The sequence below is a fragment of the Coregonus clupeaformis genome, chromosome 18, assembly GCF_020615455.1.
Source record: "Coregonus clupeaformis isolate EN_2021a chromosome 18, ASM2061545v1, whole genome shotgun sequence".
NCBI classification, from domain to species: Eukaryota; Metazoa; Chordata; class Actinopteri; order Salmoniformes; family Salmonidae; genus Coregonus; species Coregonus clupeaformis.
The window spans coordinates 57,185,662-57,207,189 of NC_059209.1; the positions used below are offsets into that span (position 1 = coordinate 57,185,662).

Genomic DNA, 21,528 nt, shown 5'->3' on the forward strand with positions numbered 1-21,528 from the left:
TTTTAGCAGACAGTATTTCAACCACATAAAATATGCACCCAAGACGAACTGAAGTCTTATTAGAAAAATGTTTAATCGTTTTCTCAACTTTTAATTTCCTTAAAACCGGTCAAACTGATGACATTTGGAAATTTTGCACATGACCAATCTTTCCACTGTTTTGGAATTATTGCTTTTTGTCCTAGGTCCCTAAAGGAAACCAACAACTTTACCGGTGTTAACTAGATTACTAATGCATTCATTCTATTGATGTAAGACATTATTCAGGTGAGCACTACTTTATTTAGTCTTCTGGGGCAACAAGTTATGACAGCAGAGAAGCTGCATGTATCAAACTATAGCTCACAAACAAATTGCCTACCAAAGATCGGAAATTATAATATGGCCTACCAAATGTCGTAAATTATAAGCAGAAACCTCATTTAAATTATATTAAATGAATTATATTAGGCTAAATTATTATGGAATTATTATGGTGGATTGAACTGTGTGGGTAGCCTACTTTTGAAGTGATTTATTTGACAATCAGATGAAAAAACATCATCACATAACACCCATGATATGTGAAACTGAGCTGCACAGACCGCAAAAACAACAGTAAATAAGATATGATGTTTACATGCAACAGTATCTCCATTAAGATCAGCATAACCCAGGCATCTTATTTGGGTTTCTCATAACCGGGTTACAAACTTTTTCGGGTTATTGTAAACTGAATATGATGTTTATATGCGTCAACTCAGAAACAGAATACTTGCATATCCCAAATAATAAGGGGATATTGGTGTGCATGTAAATGTGGTCAATGATGGCATAATGGGTGGACTGGCAGCCATTGCGAGTGTACCCATAGTAGCAAAGCAGGAAGTGTACCCATCAATATGTGCTGTGATTTTATTCAACTCAACTAACATTACAAAAAATACATGACATTGCATGAGCCACAATAATTGGAGAAAAGTTTAATTCTTGAAGAGCACCTTTAAATTAATGGGTAGGGTAGTAGGGGGCAACTAGCTCGGGTGCATCCTGTTTCCATTGATCATCCTTGAGATATTTCTACAACTTGATTGGCATCCACCTGTGGTAAATTCAATTGATTGGACATGATTTGGAAAGGTACACACCTGTCTATATAAGATCCCACAGTTGACAGTGCATGTCAGAGCAAAAATCAAGCCATGAGGTCGAAGCTCCGAGACAGGATTGTGTCGAGGCACAGATCTGGGGAAGGGTACTAAAAAAATCTGTAGCATTGAAAGTCCCCAAGAACACAATGGCCTCCATCATTCTTAAATGGGTGAAGCATTTAGACAATGACTAGCCCAGTTAAAGCTAGTTCATGCTAACTTACTAGCTACAAACTTCACTAGCAATAAATGCTAGCCAGCTAGCTAGTTAGCATAAGCTGCTAGGAGTACTAGCTAGCAACCTTACTACCAGATCGTCTGAGATAAAATACATAAAAAAAGATAATGTAACTTAATTTCAGTTGTAAATGTTTCCACTAGTGACTGATTGCTTTAGAGTTAATGCAACTTTATAGCCGTTTAGCTATTTTACCCAGCATTTTATGTCATATAGCTAGATAACAACATTTCATGAAATAACTAAATAAAGTGTAAACTGTAGCCATTTATTTCCCTTTATAGTTTATTTGCCTAAGTATGACCTTTATCTACATACCAATTTTTTTCCAAACAGTGATTTTTTTGTGTCAGCAATTAGACATTGCTCTTAGGGGGGGCTAGTTGCCCCCTAGTACCCTACACTACCCTAAACACTTTCTTTAAAATGCCCAATGGACTAAGCTATAGCCAACTAATCACTATAATTAGCAGCATGTACAGTAGTCAGGCTATTTGTTTACACCATCCTCTATCATCTCTTTCTTACGCTGGATTTAGAATCACATGAAATCGTCATGGTCTCCTGCTTAACTGGACGAGACGTGCTCTGACCGGATACAGTAGTGACAGATAATGACTTTAGTGTCCCAAGGGTTGCGCACAAGGCAATCGGTGATCTGTGAACATGCATTGAACATTTCAGCGCGGTCAATCCCAACGATGGTAAAAGTTGGGTAGATGTCGGGGAGCTTCAAAATGATTCAGATGGAGTTGCTGTATCAAATAATCGTATTCGGTATGGCGGTATAAGGGACAAAGTAAAAAAGAAAACCACATCGAAACTTGGCTGATCGCAATCTGATCAAGGACGGACGGGACGTCTCCAAGTTCGTTACGCAGAACCTTTCCACCATCGAGACAGTTTCTGATAGCTCAATGCATAGTTTATGTGACGCACGGAGTGCACACGACAAGGCTGTATTTTTACAGGTGCGATTTTGTAGCCTACACTAGTCAAGCTACTCTTCTTGGGTTGTTGAAACTCACGAAACTCCGAGACTGGGAAGTTACATGGAATAAAGTGACAGCCAAAATGAGTATTTACTCCCATATCTGGAGGTTTTTACAGCTATTCCTAGCGACGATTGTCACAGTTGTCACCCAAGGTATGTGCCTTTGATATAAGTGAAAACGAGCCTGAGTGATTTTCTGCATATACCTATATTATATTATTTTCTATTCTATTTTGCTCTATCCCATGGATGTTTTTGATTGGTATGGCCTACATTTAATTGTAGACTCTTTATGGTGTTGTTTGAATAGTCTAGAAGTGTATTCGGGTTTATTTCTTATTAAATCATAACAAACTAGTAGCCTCTAAATATTATTTGTGTTATCTCTTTATAATATAATTATGATCAAGGAGTTGATGACACAACATAGACATTTTTACCCTTGTGGTTCAAAATGTATTTAACTTGTTATAGTTTCCTCTGAAATTATATACCATACTTTTATGACTACAATTGGCATACACAATGACCAAGCCATCAGTCAAATGGCCGACCAAGGCCAAAGTAGGCCAAAGAGGTCCACTTTAGCCTAATTACTCCAAAGAGAATGGTAAGAGTAATCATACGTTTTTTTTAATTTAGGGTTGATCTTGTTTTTTGAAAACCTCATAAGATGAATCCATGGGCTCTATTTCCGGCTGGCTTGAAGGTGGCACCAAACGCATGCTCTGGCAATTTCGACTTGTAATAGCCAGCACTGTTGTTTTCCAACGGTGGCGCCAGGGTGGGTCATTTGCCTGTCTTATATAAGCACAATTGCGCTAGGGTGGAAGGGTTGGAAATATTTGAGGTGTGTCTTTAAAAACATGGGCCAATGTGCCAATTTCAAGCAGCACTAGCCTACTGGTGATATTTAAATTGGTTTTAGCGGTAACGCAATTGGTTATGCCATCTATTTTGCCAGAAGAGGAGCACAGTAGCCAAATCAGTAGCCTATAACCAATGTTTTATTAAAATATCATGAGCAGAAAAACAGTCAACAGACATTCCCGTTTTTCTTTATACTGGACATTATTCTTTGTCAATGCAGCTTCTGTGCAAATTTTGGACTCATTAGGCCTATCTGTGATGCCCATTGAATGAAAGGTGTCAGTGACTGTAGGAAGTCTGTTTAGGAACGTCAACTTATAACAATAGACTGCTTATTGTTTTTCCTTCATCATTTAAAAAAAATTGCATCTTCCATGTTCATCTGTTGGACCCAACTGTAAAATCGCGGGAATTCCGATCGCTGGCCTTGGTGCTGAATCCGCTTGTAGTCTAGGCTATTTGCCTGTTCATTTGTTTACCTTTCACGTGGCAAAGTCCAAAGTCAGGAACAGGCGATGGTACTGTGAGCTAATCTTATTATAATGTTTGGCCAATGTTCAATTGTCAATGGCTCTAACATGCAGTGCATTTTCGAAATGCGAATGCAATGTGTGTAGAATAATATTTTCATGTTGAAGCCGATTGCTTCAATGTTGAAGCCTGACACACCCCTGAACCTATACAACCAGCACAAAGATTGACCATTGCGTTAGGTAGTGCTAAGATTTACCATTGTGTTAGGTAGTGCTAAGATTTACCATTGTGTTAGGTTTGTTAAAATATAGCCCTATGTGTTGGATGTACTGTGTACCAGTACCTCTTTTGCATTGGAGAATCAGCAGTTTATGCACTTTAAATCAAATCAAATGTTATTTGTCACATGCTTGTGTCATAAAATGCTTACTTATGGCCCTTCCCAACAATGCAGAGAGAAAAATAGAAAAATGATAAAAAGATAATAACATGAGTAATAAATACACAATGAGTAAAGATAACTTGGCTATATACACAGGGTACCCGTACCGAGTCGATGTGCAGGGGTAGGAGGTAATTGAGGTGGATATGTACATATAGGTAGGGGTAAAGTGACTTGGCAACAGGATAGATAATAAGCAGTAGCAGCTTATATTTGGTTAACTATTTAGCAAGTTTCACTCATGAAATGGACACACATTTTAAATGAATGTTGCTTTCATTCCCTGAGTTTAGTCTCAGTGTGCAGCAGAGTTGAAAATAAGTTTCAATGCATATTACTATAAGGGTAGAACACATCATTGTGCTCATTCACATCACCTCAGTAAAGAAATGGACAGGACCCTGTGGACTTTAATTACAAACCCAGAAATAATCCACATCACAAAGGCATTTGCTGAAAATATTTTAACTGCCTCTAAGACTGCTATTTCCAGGCGATGTGGCCCTCCTGAATTATAATAAACAGACTGGATAAAGAGATAATAAAAAGGGAGAAATCCTGATAAAACAGATTTTTAAAAGCAGCTTTAAGAGTCTCATTGGATATAGCAATCTCTACCAATCCCCACACAGGCCTAAGCATCCCCCACCCTCCCTCCCTCCCTCCCTCCCTCCCTCCCTCCCTCCCTCCCTCCCTCCTCCCTCCCTCCCTCCCTCCCTCCTCATCCTCCCCTCCCCTCCCTTTCTGTACACATATGATCAGTGCTCTATCTCATTTGTATGTTTATGTAGCAGTTGCAGGGACTTAGGGTATTGTCAAGAGTAAACCACCATTTCTATTAGGAGAGCTTTGTCCCTGAAATGCTTAGGTTATGCCTGACCTTTCCCCTGGGGAGAGGACACAGCCAATATGGAAGTAAACAACATCTTGACCAAAAAACACAGTCTCTCTTCACCACTTCATGTGGAATAAGTGAGACATCTGTGTCATGTCTCTGTCATGTCATTGGAAATCATATATCTTACAGGCTGTTCTGCACATATGGAAATGGCAGGTTGCTTGTTCGAATCCCCGAATCTGTCTGTGCCCTTGCACAAGGCACTTAACCCTAATTGCTACTGTAAATCGCTCTGGAAAAGAGCGTCTGCTAAATTACTAAAGTGTATTTTAGCACATTAGAATGAATGGGGGTTGCACACACAATGTACTTAGTGACGGAGGAACAGACACTTACCTGCATACAAACATTATATATTGCAAAAGAAAAGGAATAGTCAAACTGTTACTGTTCATTCAAACACCATGCATCATAGGCCAGGTTTGTTTGGTGTGTGGTCAACCCAAATCAGTGGGTTCCATCAAGACAAACTCAAGATGAATTGCTTGTCAGAGCGTGATAGATACTTCTGTATTAAAAGAGACATTGTACTGTATACCAGTTGGTCTCAATATAATGCTGAAAATATCATACAATGTGAGCATGGGTAATGTTTTGTTTCCTAGTAACAACAAATAGCCTACTGTAATAGCACAATACTGTAAGTAAAGAGAGCTTATACTCTTGAGTGAGCAGTGCTGTGCTGTCCAGACATTGGTCAGCTGACAGCTTTACCACTACTGGGAACAATGCCAAGCAGACCTACAGACACTTGTAGCCATGTCATTAATTAGCTTTTGCCTGTGTCTCCTCACTTTTTTAGCAACCTTATATGTTTCACTGTGTCCAGTTATCCTAATGGTACTGAAGCCCTGTTGCTACATTAGAACATAGGGCCCTATGTAGTCCTGTCTCCCTGTTCCTAGTGTTCTAATGCCCTGATTATTGCTGTATCTATCAGGCTCACAAGTAGTGACTTATTCTGAGACCTGCACATTATGTTTAAAGGTTGCCTTAGTCTTATTTCATCAGTTCTGAAAATCTCTCTCTCTCTCTCTCTCTCTCTCTCTCTCTCTCTGCTTTTTCACATCCAATATATTATATTTAAATTGTTATTACTATAGCATAATGCAAGTGCAGTTGCTTATTCTCTAAATAAAGACTCCCACTGTACAAATCTAACCTATACAAAGATATTTTCATTTGGAATCAACTGGAGAATTTGGAAAATATATTTGATTAACAGCATATCATTTTGCGTTCGGTATATGGGTTCGGTTGTGCATTGTTTTTCCTTTTGCATTTGAAGAGCAAAGCAGTTGACCCTTGTAAGAATGAAAACAACAATGTCAATGGAGACATTAGAGAAGTGCATTTCTGTAGGCCAGAATATATATTGTTTAGGTGGACAGGGAAATAGAAAAGTGGAAGGTCTCAGTCTCCAAGTTGAGTGATTGGCGCGGCTCTGTGCTGAAACATCTGGTGGAGGGATTTGGCATTGTGTTTATCAGCTGGATGCAACACTTTCATTATGGGTAGTGAGTATATACAGTATAGGCACAGCCTATACACTATATGTACAAAAGTATGTGGACACCCTTCAAATTAGTGGATTTGTCTATTCGTCTATGCCACCTGTCCAACAAGTCTGTTTGTCAAATTCCTGCCCTGCTAGAGCTGTCCCTGTCAACTGTACGTGCTGTTATTGTGAAGTGAAAACGTCTAAGAGCAACAATGGTTCAGCCGCGAAGTGGTAGGCCACACAAGCTCACAGAACGGGACCGCCGAGTGCTGAAGAGCGTAACGCGTAGAAATCGTCTGTCCTCGGTTGAAACATTCACTACCGAGTTCCAAACTGCCTCTGGAAGCAACTTCAGCAAAATAACTGTTAGTCGGGAGCTTAATGAAATGGGTTTCCATGGCTGAGCAGCCGCACACAAGCCTAAGATCACCTAAGCTTGCCGCCATTGGACTCTGGAGCAGTGGAAACGCATTCTCTGGAGTGATGAATCACGCTTCACCATCTGGCAGTCCGACGGACAAATCTGGGTTTGGCGGATGCCAGGAGAACGCTACCTGCCCGAATGCATTGTGCCAACCGTAAAGTTTGGTGGAGGAGGAATAATGGTCTGGGGCTGTTTTTAATGGTTTGGGCTAGGCCCTTTAGTTCCAGTGAAGGGAAATCTTAACGCCACAGCATACAATGACATTCTAGACGATTCTGTGCTTCGAACTTTCTGGCAACAGTTTGTGGAAGGCCCTTTCCTGTTTCAGTGTGCAAAGTGATGTCCATACAGAAATGGTTTGTCGAGATTGGTGTGGAAGAACTTGACTGGCCTGCACAGTGCATGTGATGTTGCAGCACATCTCCCAGTTGCAGCACATTTCCCTCCTGCAGAAATGCAGAAGCAGAAAAGGCCCAGTGAGTGTTTAATCACAGCGATGGGAGATGCTGCCAGCTCTGGTATCAAACAGCACATATGTCAATGGCCACTGGTGGAGACAGCCCAAGCCCAGGCCCCAACCCCAGCCTCCTCCTACGGAAAATGATTGAGACATGTCTGTGTGAGAGAAAAAAAGAAGATCCATTTGTGTTTCTCTTTGGGGTGTCGCTACATAGACATGGCTCCGTTGTGTTTCCCTGACTGTGTAAAGCTTTCCAACCAGTCCACAGCCTTAGTCCCAGATGGCTGCTCAGCGATAAAAGCACGCGAAGGAGGGATGATGTAGAGACCTGTCAGACGCCACAGACCATGAGGGACAAGACTCTGTTAGATTTATAAAAAGCTCCAAGCCCTCCTCCTCCTCGGGAAAAACAACCATCAACAATCTAGTGACAGATGTGCTGTTCTCTCTGTCATTTTTTGTAATAATTTGACAAATGGAACTAAAACACATCTGTGTCACTAAGAATGCATATAATTCTGTCTGTAATCTTAGTCAACTCTGTGGTAAGCACACATTTATGACAGTTATGGGTTCAAGAGTAGTTGTCAAGAGGGACATTGTTGATGAAATCCACAAATAGTTGACTTGTCACTGGGGTATGTGATGCATGCATTGTGTATTCTTAGTTTGTCATAGTTCATGATGAATAGAATCACATTACATTGCAGGACTCATAGGCGAGTCTTTGGATGAGGTTGTCCTCTTGGCAGAACTGAAAGTGGCCATTTATCATGAACAAGCATCTGACTTTATTCTGGAATGCAAGCTATAGGCCTACCCTTAAGAGGATAATAGACTCGGTTTCATTATTTTTGAACAGACAGTTTATTAACTGACAGTTTGTGAGATAATCTCCGGTAATGAGCACATACCAGGCAGTTGGTGCTTTGCTCTCTCTCTCTCTCTCTCTATCTATCTCTCTCTCTCTCACCAAGTAGGCCAATTAGCCTCCCATTGACAGTGCAGCCTCAGGTCAGCTGCCATAATCGGTGTAATCTATCAAAATGGCCGCAAAATGAGAGTGGATGCTGGCCTGCGGACCTGTGCCCAGTTCACTTCCAGAGAGACAGACGTGCCGCAACCCTCATGCTTTTAGGCAGGATCAAAGGGCTCTCATGCTGTTGTCTCCCTCAACATCCTCACGCTACTCCAAACACACACACTGTCTGCACGCAAAATGACTATTCTGCCCTGTGTGGGAAACAAAGGCAATAACATACAGAAAACAAAGGCAATAACTATACTGAACAAAAATATAAACGCAACATGTAAAGTGTTGGCCCCATGTTTGATGATGTGAAATAAAATATCCCATAATTTTTCCGTACACACAAAAAGCTTATTTCTCTCAAATGATGTGCACAAATTTGTTTACATCCCTGTTAGTGAACATTTCTCCTTTGCCAAGATAACCCATCCACCTGACAGGTGTGGCATATCAAGAAGCTGATTAAACAGCATGATCATTACACAGGTGCACCTTGTGCTGAGGACAATAAAAGGCCACTCTAAAATGTGCAGTTTTGTCAGACAACATAATGCCACAGGTGTTTCAAGTTTTGAGGGAGCGTGCAATTGACATGCTGACTGCAGGAATGTCCACCAGAGCTGTTGCCAGAGATTTGAATGTTCATTTCTCTACCATAAGCCGCCTCCAATGTCGTTTTAGAGAATATGGCAGTACGTCCAACCGGCCTCACAACCGCAGACCACTTGTAACCACGCCAGCCCAGGACCCCCACCTCCGGCTTCTATACCCTGCCCAGTCATGTGAAATCCATAGATTAGGGCCTAATTAATTTATTTCAATTGACTGATTTCCTTATATGAACTGTAACTCAGGAAAATTGTTGAAGTTGTTACATGTTGCGTTTATATTTTTGTTCAGTATAATTTGTTCTGTTTTCACGTCATCAGATCGTGCAGATGTTATTGCTTGCTACTTTGCCATTTTGTTTTACGTTAATGTTTTGAGCTGAAATCACATTGGTAGTGGGATTGACTTGATCTAGATGATGGATGATATAATGGCAACGGAGTCTGTTCTGATGCTGTCCCACCAGCGCTCCGGGCCACTGCATCCACACAGTAATACACTTAAGCTGCTCCTGCTATAATTTGTAATATAAAGGCCCTATTGTGTACTGTGTCATGGGAATTCAAAGATTAAGTATATGGTCAGTGCTAGCCCTTTCACTTTAATGAAGAGGTCACATCCAGTTAATCAGCTTGCCTCAAGACTAGTTCCTGGACTTTTCTGGATGGTTTCTTTTTTTTTGGGGGGGGCTGTAGATCAGCTTAATATTGCAGATAGATTGAAACTTCCATCAATGTAATTGTCTGCATCACTTCCAATCCCCCATGATTTATATATACAGTGAGGGAAAAAAGTATTTGATCCCCTGCTGATTTTGTACGTTTGCCCACTGACAAAGAAATGATCAGTCTATCATTTTAATGGTAGGTTTATTTGAACAGTGAGAGACAGAATAACAACAAAAAAATCCAGAAAAACGCATGTCAAAAATGTTATAAATTGATTTGCATTTTAATGAGGGAAATAAGTATTTGACCCCCTCTCAATCAGAAAGATTTCTGGCTCCCAGGTGTCTTTTATACAGGTAACGAGCTGAGATTAGGAGCACACTCTTAAAGGGAGTGCTCCTAATCTCAGCTTGTTACCTGTATAAAAGACACCTGTCCACAGAAGCAATCAATCAGATTCCAAACTCTCCACCATGGCCAAGACCAAAGAGCTCTCCAAGGATGTCAGGGACAAGATTGTAGACCTACACAAGGCTGGAATGGGCTACAAGTCCATCGCCAAGCAGCTTGGTGAGAAGGTGACAACAGTTGGTGTGATTATTCGCAAATGGAAGAAACACAAAAGAACTGTCAATCTCCCTCGGCCTGGGGCTCCATGCAATATCTCACCTCGTGGGGTCAAAATGATCACAAGAACGGTGAGCAAAAATCCCAGAACCACACGGGGGGACCTAGTGAATGACCTGCAGAGAGCTGGGACCAAAGTGACAAAGCCTACCATCAGTAACACACTACGCCGCCAGGGACTAAAATCCTGCAGTGCCAGACGTGTCCCCCTGCTTAAGCCAGTACATGTCCAGGCCCGTCTGAAGTTTGATAGAGTGCATTTGGATGATCCAGAAGAGGATTGGGAGAATGTCATATGGTCAGATGAAACCAAAATAAAACTTTTTGGTAAAAACTCAACTCGTCGTGTTTGGAGGACAAAGAATGCTGAGTTGCATCCAAAGAACACCATACCTACTGTGAAGCATGGGGGTGGAAACATCATGCTTTGGGGCTGTTTTTCTGCAAAGGGACCAGGACGACTGATCCGTGTAAAGGAAAGAATGAATGGGGCCATGTATCGTGAGATTTTGAGTGAAAACCTCCTTCCATCAGCAAGGGCATTGAAGATGAAACGTGGCTGGGTCTTTCAGCATGACAATGATCCCAAACACACAACAAAGGAGTGGCTTCGTAAGAAGCATTTCAAGGTCCTGGAGTGGCCTAGCCAGTCTCCAGATCTCAACCCCATAGAAAATCTTTGGAGGGAGTTGAAAGTCCGTGTTACCCAGCTACAGCCCCAAAACATCACTGCTCTAGAGGAGATCTGCATGGAGGAATGGGCCAAAATACCAGCAACAGTGTGTGAAAACCTTGTGAAGACTCACAGAAAACGTTTGACCTGTGTCATTGCCAACAAAGGGTATATAACAAAGTATTGAGAAACTTTTGTAATTGACCAAATACTTATTTTCCACCATAATTTGCAAATAAATTCATAAAAAATCCTACATTGTGATTTTCTGGAATTTCTTTACTCATTTTGTCTGTCAAAGTTGATGTGTACCTATGATGAAAATTACAGGCCTCTCTCATCTTTTTAAGTGGGAGAACTTGCACAATTGGTGGCTGACTAAATCCTTTTTTCCCCACTGTATATATACACATACACATACAGTGAGGGAAAAAAGTATTTGATCCCCTGCTGATTTTGTACGTTTGCCCACTGACATAGAAATGATCAGTCTATCATTTTAATGGTATGTTTATTTGAACAGTGAGAGACAGAATAACAACAAAAAAATCCAGTAAAACGCATGTCAAAAATGTTATCAATTGATTTGCATTTTAATGAGGGAAATAAGTATTTGACCCCTCTGCAAAACATGACTTAGTACTTGGTGGCAAAACCCTTGTTGGCAATCACAGAGGTCAGACGTTTCTTGTAGTTGGCCACCAGGTTTGCACACATCTCAGGAGGGATATAGTCCCACTCCTCTTTGCAGATCTTCTCCAAGTCATTAAGGTTTCGAGGCTGACGTTTGGCAACTCGAACCTTCAGCTCCCTCCACAGATTTTCTATGGGATTAAGGTCTGGAGACTGGCTAGGCCACTCCAGGACCTTAATGTGCTTCTTCTTGAGCCACTCCTTTGTTGCCTTGGCCGTGTGTTTTGGGTCATTGTCATGCTGGAATACCCATCCACGACCCATTTTCAATGCCCTGGCTGAGGGAAGGAGGTTCTCACCCAAGATTTGACGGTACATGGCCCCGTCCATCGTCCCTTTGATGCGGTGAAGTTGTCCTGTCCCCTTAGCAAAAAAATAAGGTCTCTTGACTGTGCTTTCGGACCTGGCGGGCGCTGCAGGATTTCAGTCCTTCACAGGGTAGTGTGTTACCAATTGTTTTCATGGTGACTATGGTCCCAGCTGCCTTGAGATCATTGACCATGGTCTTGTAGCCCATTCCAGCCTTGTGTAGGTCTACAATCTTGTCCCTGATATCCTTGGAGAGCTCTTTGGTCTTGGCCATAGTGGAGAGTTTGGAATCTGATTGATTGATTGCTTCTGTGGACAGGTGTCTTTTATACAGGTAACAAGCTGAGATTAGGAGCACTCCCTTTAAGAGTGTGCTCCTAATCTGAGCTCGTTACCTGTATAAAAGACACCTGGGAGCCAGAAATCTTTCTGATTGAGAGGGGGTCAAATACTAATTTCCCTCATTAAAATGCAAATCAATTTATAACATTTTTGACATGCGTTTTTCTGGATTTTTTTGTTGTTATTCTGTCTCTCACTGTTCAAATAAACCTACCATTTAAATGATAGACTGATCATTTCTTTGTCAGGGGGCAAACGTACAAAATCAGCAGGGGATCAAATACTTTTATCCCTCACTGTACATACACATATACACACACACATACATACACACATACATACACATATCCTTTAAAAATATATATATATTCCCCTTTATTACTTTCCAACCCCACCACCCTTTCCCTACCTGGAGTAAACTAGTAAACAACAACGCTTAGGCCTCCACTTCCAGCTTATACCTACTATTTACATTTTATGGACACAGTCAATTTTGGATGGTTTCTTTTTAGTATTTCCTGTTGAACCAATATTTTATAGGATATTTTTGCATTCAGATTAATAATGATAAAGGCCAGGTATTATTCCTGACCACTTGATATTACCAGGAAACAACGGACCCTGTTATGGAACTCCTGACCCTGATCATGAGGGGATGGTAGATAGAGTTTAGAGAAGCGGGACAGTAGCCAGAAAGTTGTGAATTCCAAGGCATAGGCTATTAGGAGAGGCTAAGGGTCTATGATGAATGATGAACATGAATTTCCTCTACAACACTGTCTGTTAACCTGGGGTAATGTTTTGTCTCTTGCTTTCCCACAGAGTTGGACAGTCAGGAGATGTCAGACAACATCAAGAGCTATCTGCCATTCCCCGTGTTCCTTCCAGTCAACTACCAGGTGCGAGACGCAGATTGCTTCTTCCTGAAGGAGACCGGTCAAGACATCATGAGGAACTCCAGCCTGCAGACACAGACACAGCCATTTGTCATCATGAGAGCCAGCCGGCCGCCGGTTGTCAACGCCAGCTATGGACACCTGTCCAAAGAGCAGCCTGTCCCTCTAGACCTGATCCAGTCTGTGCAGCTGTTCCGGGCCCCGGGGGTATTCACCTATAACTGGAAGGTCCAGTCCTTTGTGCTGACCCCCCAGGTCTACTCCTCCATGCCCAAGGTGCGGGTGTTGTTCTATGTGGCTGGGAGGGACTGGGACAGGGGAGCAGAGGGGCTAAATGATGAGTTGCCCTGTGTGATGTTGTTTGCCTTCTGGCAGACCCAGGAGGTAAGGGGCTCCTGTGCCCTTGGAGGTCAGAGGGGCACCTGCATGGCTGAGCTGGAGCCTGTAGCCAGCTGGTTTAGCCCCGCAGCAGAGAGCTCTAGCCGGGAAAGGCTGGACCTAACAGAAGGCAACACAGTAGAGCTGTACTACCAGGCCCGGCCCAGTGCCTATGGGAAGTGCAGGGAGGGGGATGGGGGCCGCTGGGGTAGCTCAGAGCAGCAGCAGCAGGCTGAGTACATCCCTGTGACTCCCATGCAGAGGATCGGCAGAGTACGCCTCCTTCAGGTGCCCAAGGGAGCTGCATCTCTGTCTCAACTCAAGCTGGGAAAGGCCGTTGTCATTCAGACCTCCTCCAAACCCCTGAAGAAGACAGATATCGCCACTTTCTACATCCTCATGGCCAGCTCCTCCTCCCTGGAGAACTTCACTCTGCGGTGAGTCTCATATGACATGTTTGATGTTTTCACTCATACTTAACCTACTTGACTTTTTATTATGTCAACTCACGTATTATAAAACAATACATTCTCTTGAAAATTCATAATTTCAAATGCAAATGCAACTATTTCCCTATGACATATAGGAAAAAACTATAGTGAAGTGCTTATCAGACCAATAACTGTCCTGCTGTGCACTGTGGTAATAATTGGTTAATAACAGTTAACCCTATTTTCTGATGTACTTTTCTGATGTATCGCACAGCAGCCCTACTTATCTTCTAAATTTAGCCACACGTTCCCAAACTCTGTCCATTAGAAATAAGGGAATATTGGAGGAAATTAGATTTGACGTGGATTAAAGCATTTCTCCGAAAATATCATAGATGCTAGCAGTCTTACTGGGAATGTAGGCAGATTATTAATGTTCATTTGAAAAATACATGTCTTTGCTAGTGGAGAGTAATGATATTCAGAGCTATTTCAACTTCCCATACAGTCATCAAGCGACTATTGCTTTAAATTAGTATAAGGGTTGCATACTTTGGGAGTTTCAGTGTAAGCAAGAATTTGATACATGCCTTCAATTGTATTAGCTACTTTATTCCAATATGTTCATCATTCAGTTGATCATAACTAAGGTGAATTTTCCTCTCTGTTCGCTTTTTCTAGGCCCAATGGCTGTTTCCTCATCTCCTCACTCATTCTGGCTTTTTTTCGGGTTCGGGCTTATTTAATTTCTGTGATGTCAGACCAGGCCTGGGCTCGGGCTTCAGTTCACCAGGCTTGAGTCTGACCAGGATCGAATGTTCAATTCTGATGAGAACTCTAAACTACATTCGGGTCTCGTGTGCAGTCCGGCAGTATCAATTATGCGTGTGCTTTGAATTTATGGTGACTTTGTGTGAAGTAAATACGTTAGGACATCTGCTTCCATGCGACCACCTGTTTGGATAATGTGCTATTAAATTTTTTTGCCAATCTGCTGCTGCACATGTTGTGTATTTTGTGGAATTGTATTAGTGCGACATTGGAGAGAAATGTTGTAATTTCCCAGGTCTTGTCAATAAATTTTTTCGGGATATGTGAAGAGTGATCCCGGGACAGTCACGGGATCCCAGTTACTGCTGTTAATCCTTAATCGGGTAATATTGTATATATACAAATGTGTATATAGAGTTGAAGTCTGAAGTTTACATACACCTTAGCCAAATATATTTAAACTCAGTTTTTCACAATTCCTGACATTTAATCCTAGTAAAAATTCCCTGTTTTAGGTCAGTTAGGATCACCACTTTATTTTAAGAATATGAAATGTCAGAATAATAGTAGAGAGAATGATTAATTTCACCTTTTATTTCTTTCATCACATTCCCTATGGGTCAGAAGTTTACATACACTCAATTAGTATTTGGTAGCATTGCCTTTAAATTGTTTAACTTGGGTCAAACGTTTCGGGTAGCCTTCCACAAGCTTCCCAAAATAAGTTGGGTGGATTTTGGCCCATTCCTCCTAACTGAGTCAGGTTTGTAGGCCTCCTTGCTCACACACGCCTTTTCAGTTCTGTCCACAAATGTTCTATAGGATTGAGGTCAGGGTTTTGTGACGGCCACTCCAATACCTTGACTTTGTTGTCCTTAAGCCATTTTGCCACAACTTTGGAAGTATGCTTGGGGTCATTGTCCATTTGGAAGACCCATTTGCAACCAAGCTTTAACTTCCTGACTGATGTCTTGAGGTGTTGCTTCAATATATCCACATCATTTTCCTTCCTCATGATGCCATCTATTTTGTGAAGTGCACCAGTCCCTCCTGCAGCAAAGCACCCCCAGAGTTCTATTTTTGTTTCATCAGACCAGAGGACATTTCTCCAAAAAGTACGATCTTTGTCCCCATGTGCAGTTGCAAAACGTAGTCTTGCTTTTTTATGGCGGTTTTGGAGCAGTGGCTTCTTCCTTGCTGAGCAGCCTTTCAGGTTATGTCGATATAGAACTAATTTTACTGTGGATATAGATACTTTTGTACCTGTTTCCTCCAGCATCTTCACAAGGTCCTTTGCTGTTGTTCTGGGATTGATTTGCACTTTTTGCACCAAAGTACGTTCATGTCTAGGAGACAGAATGCGTCTCCTTCCTGAGCGGTATGACGGCTGCGTGGTCCCATGGTGTTTATACTTGCATATTATTGTTTGTACAGATGAACGTGGTACCTTCAGGTGTTTGGAAATTGCTCCCAAGGAAGAACCAGACTTGTGGAGGTCTACAATGTTTTTTTCTGAGGTCTTGGCTGAATTTTCCAAGCTGTTTAAAGGCACAGTCAACTTAGTGTATGTAAACTTCTGACTCACTGGAATTGTGATACAGTGAATTATGAGTGAAATAATCTGTCTGTAAACAATTGTTGGACAAATTACTTTTGTCATGCACAAAGTAGATGTCCTAACCGACTTGCCAAAACGATAGTTTGTTAACAAGAAATTTGTGGAGTGGTTGAAAAACTAGTTTTAATGACTCCAACCTAAGTGTATGTAAACTTCCGAATTCAACTGTATATATACCTCACCTGCAGTAGTGGTGCATGGGTAAAATCACTGGGGAAGCCAAGCCAAACCATCCCCCCGCATATTTGTTGTGATAATTGTGTTGTTTGCTGTTCATTCAAATGCCTTGCGACCGTGATATATAGGCCTAAAGGCAGAGACAGTGGCAGAATAAATTCAACCACACCTTGGTTTTATTGCAAAACCGGATAGCAACATCTGTCCGGTGAAGTCTACGACACATATTGCATATAACAGACAGTTACATGACCTACAGCATGGTCAAGCAAGTTAATGTTTCCGAAATTTTCGGACCACTAAACAACTATTGATTAAGAACCACAGACAGTTACCGCAAGTCGCAAAGATAACAGGAGCTGCCTCCACTACTCCAGCACCATTTCAACTTCAACATTTTAACATAATCAAATCACCTCTGCTTAGTCTAACACAGTGACAACTAAAAGATACCAAAAACAGTTTAGTCCAATCAACATAAGCTAAATATGATGTGGCTGTCCATGGTTGTTATTTCTGTTTACGCGTGTGTGTGTGCACGCGCGTTCGTACAAGTAGAAAAACATGTTGACTCACCCTACTTGCAAAAAATGCCAATGCCATCCTCCTCTCTTTAATGTTGACGAAACAGTCTATCACTCTGTCATACAGTACACGCTATTATTTTTTGTTGTCCTAGGCTACCTGGCTAAAATGCTTGCTCGCTAGCCTAACTTACATTCATGGGCAACATTAGCTAGTTAACATTAGCCTTCTACATCTAGTCACATATTGAACTTCCATCCTCTCAGGCCACGGGCACAATGTAGGAATTAATGGTTGGATCAGAATTGCCTTTATAATCATTGGCCAGTATGGAGAATTAAGTAAAACCGCAAGTCCAAATTCCTATCTCCATCCATGGCTAATTTAGGAAATTGCCAATAACGAGATGCAACAATTCAAGTTTCTTCTGTTTGGGTTACTAGATGTTCGCGACCAACCACCCTCCTTTCATTTTTGCCTTAAGTAACCTTCTATCTTATGTAACAATACCAAACGTAACACATCATACTAATTTGAGTGTCCTGGATTTATGTTTACTATGTTATGTCTAGTCTATGAGACCACTGGATTATACCAGATCTGACTTGTTTGTATTCTAAAACAATTTTGGACCAATCCACAAACCAAACCAAAGGTAGTAAAACTAAGATATCCAATCAGATCAAACCAGAAAACATCCTCTAGGAAGGGGGTCACATCTATGTGTGATGATGTTAGGGGGTGGGCTGGGTAGGACAATTGCATACAGTGTCGTCAGAGCTCACTCTGAACAACTACAAGTAACCACAGAGATCATATATCCATATAGATAGCGCCAGAGTTCTATTCAGAGGACAAGTTTTAGATAAATACCAAACGTGGCTGCAATAGTGTTATTCTATCACACATTTAATAGTCAGTCCTCTGGATACTGTAGAGAGAGAGATACAATTTGACCCCTTGAAGGGGGAAGGGCTGACTGGTCCTTGTGCATTGTCTTGGTCCATTTGTCATGCGGCCGGAGGTGACACATCAAGAGCACATCAAGAGCACATCAATTAGGGCTCAGCCAACAGGATTATATGGAGGTTAAAGGGTGTGTGTGTGTGTATGTGGGTTTGTGTGTGTGTGTGTCTCAGTCACCAGATCTCAACCCAATTTAACACTTATGGGAGATTCTAGAGCGGCGCCTGAGACGCCCCTTCAACAGAGTTCCAGACACTTGTAGAATCTATGCCAAGGCACATTGAAGCTGTTCTTGCAGCTCATGGTGGCCCAATGCCTTATAAAGAAACTTTATGTTGGCGTTTCCTTTATTTTGGCAGTTACAGTGGGGAGAACAAGGATTTGATACACTGCCGATTTTGCAGGTTTTCCTACTTACAAAGCATGTAGAGGTCTGTCATTTTTATCATAGGTACACTTCAACTGTGAGAGACGGAATCTAAAACAAAAATCCAGAAAATCACATTGTATGATTTTTTAAGTAATTTATTTGCATTGTATTGCATGACATAAGTATTTGATCACCTACCAACCTGTAAGAATTCCGGCTCTCACAGACCTGTTAGTTTTTCTTTAAGAAACCCTCCTATTCTCCACTCATTACCTGTATTAACTGCACCTGTTTGAACTCGTTACCTGTATAAAAGACACCTGTCCACACACTCAATCAAACAGACTCCAACCTCTCCACAATGGCCAAGACCAAAGAGCTGTGTAAGGACATCAGGGATAAAATTGTAGACCTGCACAAGGCTGGAATGGGCTACAGGACAATAGGCAAGCAGCTTGGTGAGAAGGCAACAACTGTTGGCGCAATTATTAGAAAATGGAAGAAGTTCAAGATGACGGTCAATCACCCTCGGCCTGGGGCTCCATGAAAGATCTCACCTCGTGGGGCATCAATGATCATGAGGAAGGTGAGGGATCAGCCCAGAACTACACGGCAGGACCTGGTCAATGACCTGAAGAGAGCTGGGACCACAGTCTTAAAGAAAACCATTAGTAACACACTACGCCGTCATGGATTAAAATCCTGCAGCGCACGCAAGGTCCCCCTGCTCAAGCCAGCGCACGTCCAGGCCCGTCTGAAGTTTGCCAATGACCATCTGGATGATCCAGAGGAGGAATGGGAGAAGGTAATGTGGTCTGATGAGACAAAAATAGAGCTTTTTGGTCTAAACTCCACTCGCCGTGTTTGGAGGAAGAAGAAGGATGAGTACAACCCCAAGAACACCATCCCAACCGTGAAGCATGGAGGTGGAAACATCATTCTTTGGGGATGCTTTTCTGCAAAGGGGACAGGACGACTGCACCGTATTGAGGGGAGGATGGATGGGGACATGTATCGCGAGATCTTGGCCAACAACCTCCTTCCCTCAGTAAGAGCATTGAAGATGGGTCGTCACTGGGTCTTCCAGCATGACAACGACCCGAAACACACAGCCAGGGCAACTAAGGAGTGGCTCCGTAAGAAGCATCTCAAGGTCCTGGAGTGGCCTAGCCAGTCTCCAGACCTGAACCCAATAGAAAATCTTTGGAGGGAGCTGAAAGTCCGTATTGCCCAGCGACAGCCCCGAAACCTGAAGGATCTGGAGAAGGTCTGTATGGAGGAGTGGGCCAAAATCCCTGCTGCCGTGTGTGCAAACCTGGTCAAGACCTACAGGAAACGTATGATCTCTGTAATTGCAAACAAAGGTTTCTGTACCAAATATTAAGTTCTTCTTTTCTGATATATCAAATACTTATGTCATGCAATAAAAGGCAAATTAATTACTTAAAAATCATACAATGTGATTTTCTGGATTTTTGTTTTAGATTCCGTCTCTCACAGTTGAAGTGTACCTATGATAAAAATTACAGAACTCTACATGCTTTGTAAGTAGGAAAACCTGCAAAATCGGCAGTGTATCAAATACTTGTTCTCCCCACTGTAGCTGTATCTTCTTCAAGGGTTGCCGTCAACATAGACAGGTAGAGATAATACTTTTTCTACTGCTACTATATTTCCTACAAACTACTGTATGTGGTGAATGACGGCCCTGTCTGGGCTTCCAGAATCCATTTTCTCTATATGCCACAATTATTTATTTGGCATGCATGTATTCTGTCATCCATTTGATGGTATCAGGAAGAAATGTATCGCATATTGCCACTTTTTTTTACTGTACATCTCTTCCCTAGAGATCTTATTCCCCCGAAGTTGAAAGGTAAACTCTGCACAAACAGGTGCCACAGTCACAGGGGCTTTGTCTGTTCTGTCGGTGGGATTCATTAGGCTGAAAAGGGGATGGCCCAAAAAGCAGGACAACCGGAATGCATTATTCAACATAACCTTCGTTCAGCCATTCGTATACCCAAATGGGAATGGTACCTGGAGGAGACCAATATTAAGTCAGTCAGTGGTGAGCGTTGCATGGATGCACCTCACCTCCTCTTTTGAGAATATCAAATTAAGTGGAGATGGAAGGTGTAGCTGGAGGAGCTGATCTCTCCCTCAGCCTCAATAGGTCCCAGAGCACACTGGCAGGAACATGCACTGTTCTGATTTAATGCTTTAGCTGAGATTTCTCACTGCCAACAAGCTATACAGTAGCTTCTCATCCCATAGTTATTGCTGTGTGTCTTAGTAATGTAAATGTTTTCATGTTTTTAAGTTATTTCGATAAAGTACTAGAATCTGTCTCTACTACGTCTAGCTATTTCTTTCTCTTTTCTTTTTCCATGTCCAATGCATGTGTTCTCACTCCTGGTCTGTGGCAACTTATGTGAATGCGATTGATTTAAATCAAGTTAACAGCCACCTCTCTCTTCCTGTTCCACCCATGTGTTGGAATCTAAGCCTTTTCCCTGGGCTCTCTTTCTTTGTCACCCCAGTGCCCATGTATCTTAATCACTGTTTCTTTAAATCCATTTGAAATTGCCTCTCACTCACAGTCTCTCCTCAGTCGCTCTGCATCATGGTGTCAATGGCGATAAAATAATAACAAGGAGAGCAAAGGAAGAGGATCGATGGCAGGATCTCCTCTCCTCAAGAAGTCTTATTACCTTGCCTCTCATAACAGAGGAGTACATCTGTGTGTATGTACAGTATCTGTGTACTGTTCACCTCCCTGCCCACACACACAGCCGGTGTTCTAGCCCTCGTCTTCACCAACATGCAGCCAGTTAATTAAGGGGTCCTGTGTGTCTCTTCTGGTCTGGGCTTCAGCAGCTGTCTGGCTGTTTTATCACTGTTCAAGTGTCCCATTAAGTCAGGCTTAACGCTCAGTCGTCAACATAATGAGCCCAGTGGTGGTGATCGCTAGTGACAAGGGGACCAGAGATCCAGTCAGAGTGTGATAACAT

At 42.0% G+C, this 21,528-nt stretch overlaps 1 protein-coding gene across 1 annotated transcript in view; it reads left to right on the forward strand.

The window, feature by feature from the left end:
* Positions 1–2,008: 2,008 nt before the first annotated feature.
* The window catches only part of LOC121551262 (transmembrane protein 132D-like), a 67,068-nt gene continuing 47,548 nt past the window's right edge, over positions 2,009–21,528 (forward strand). Inside the window, exons 1-2 of the mRNA XM_041863831.2 lie at positions 2,009–2,515; positions 13,205–14,093. Of these exons, the coding sequence (XP_041719765.1) occupies positions 2,443–2,515; positions 13,205–14,093 (962 nt within the window). The 5' untranslated portion in view covers positions 2,009–2,442. The remainder of the gene's footprint in view (positions 2,516–13,204; positions 14,094–21,528) is intronic.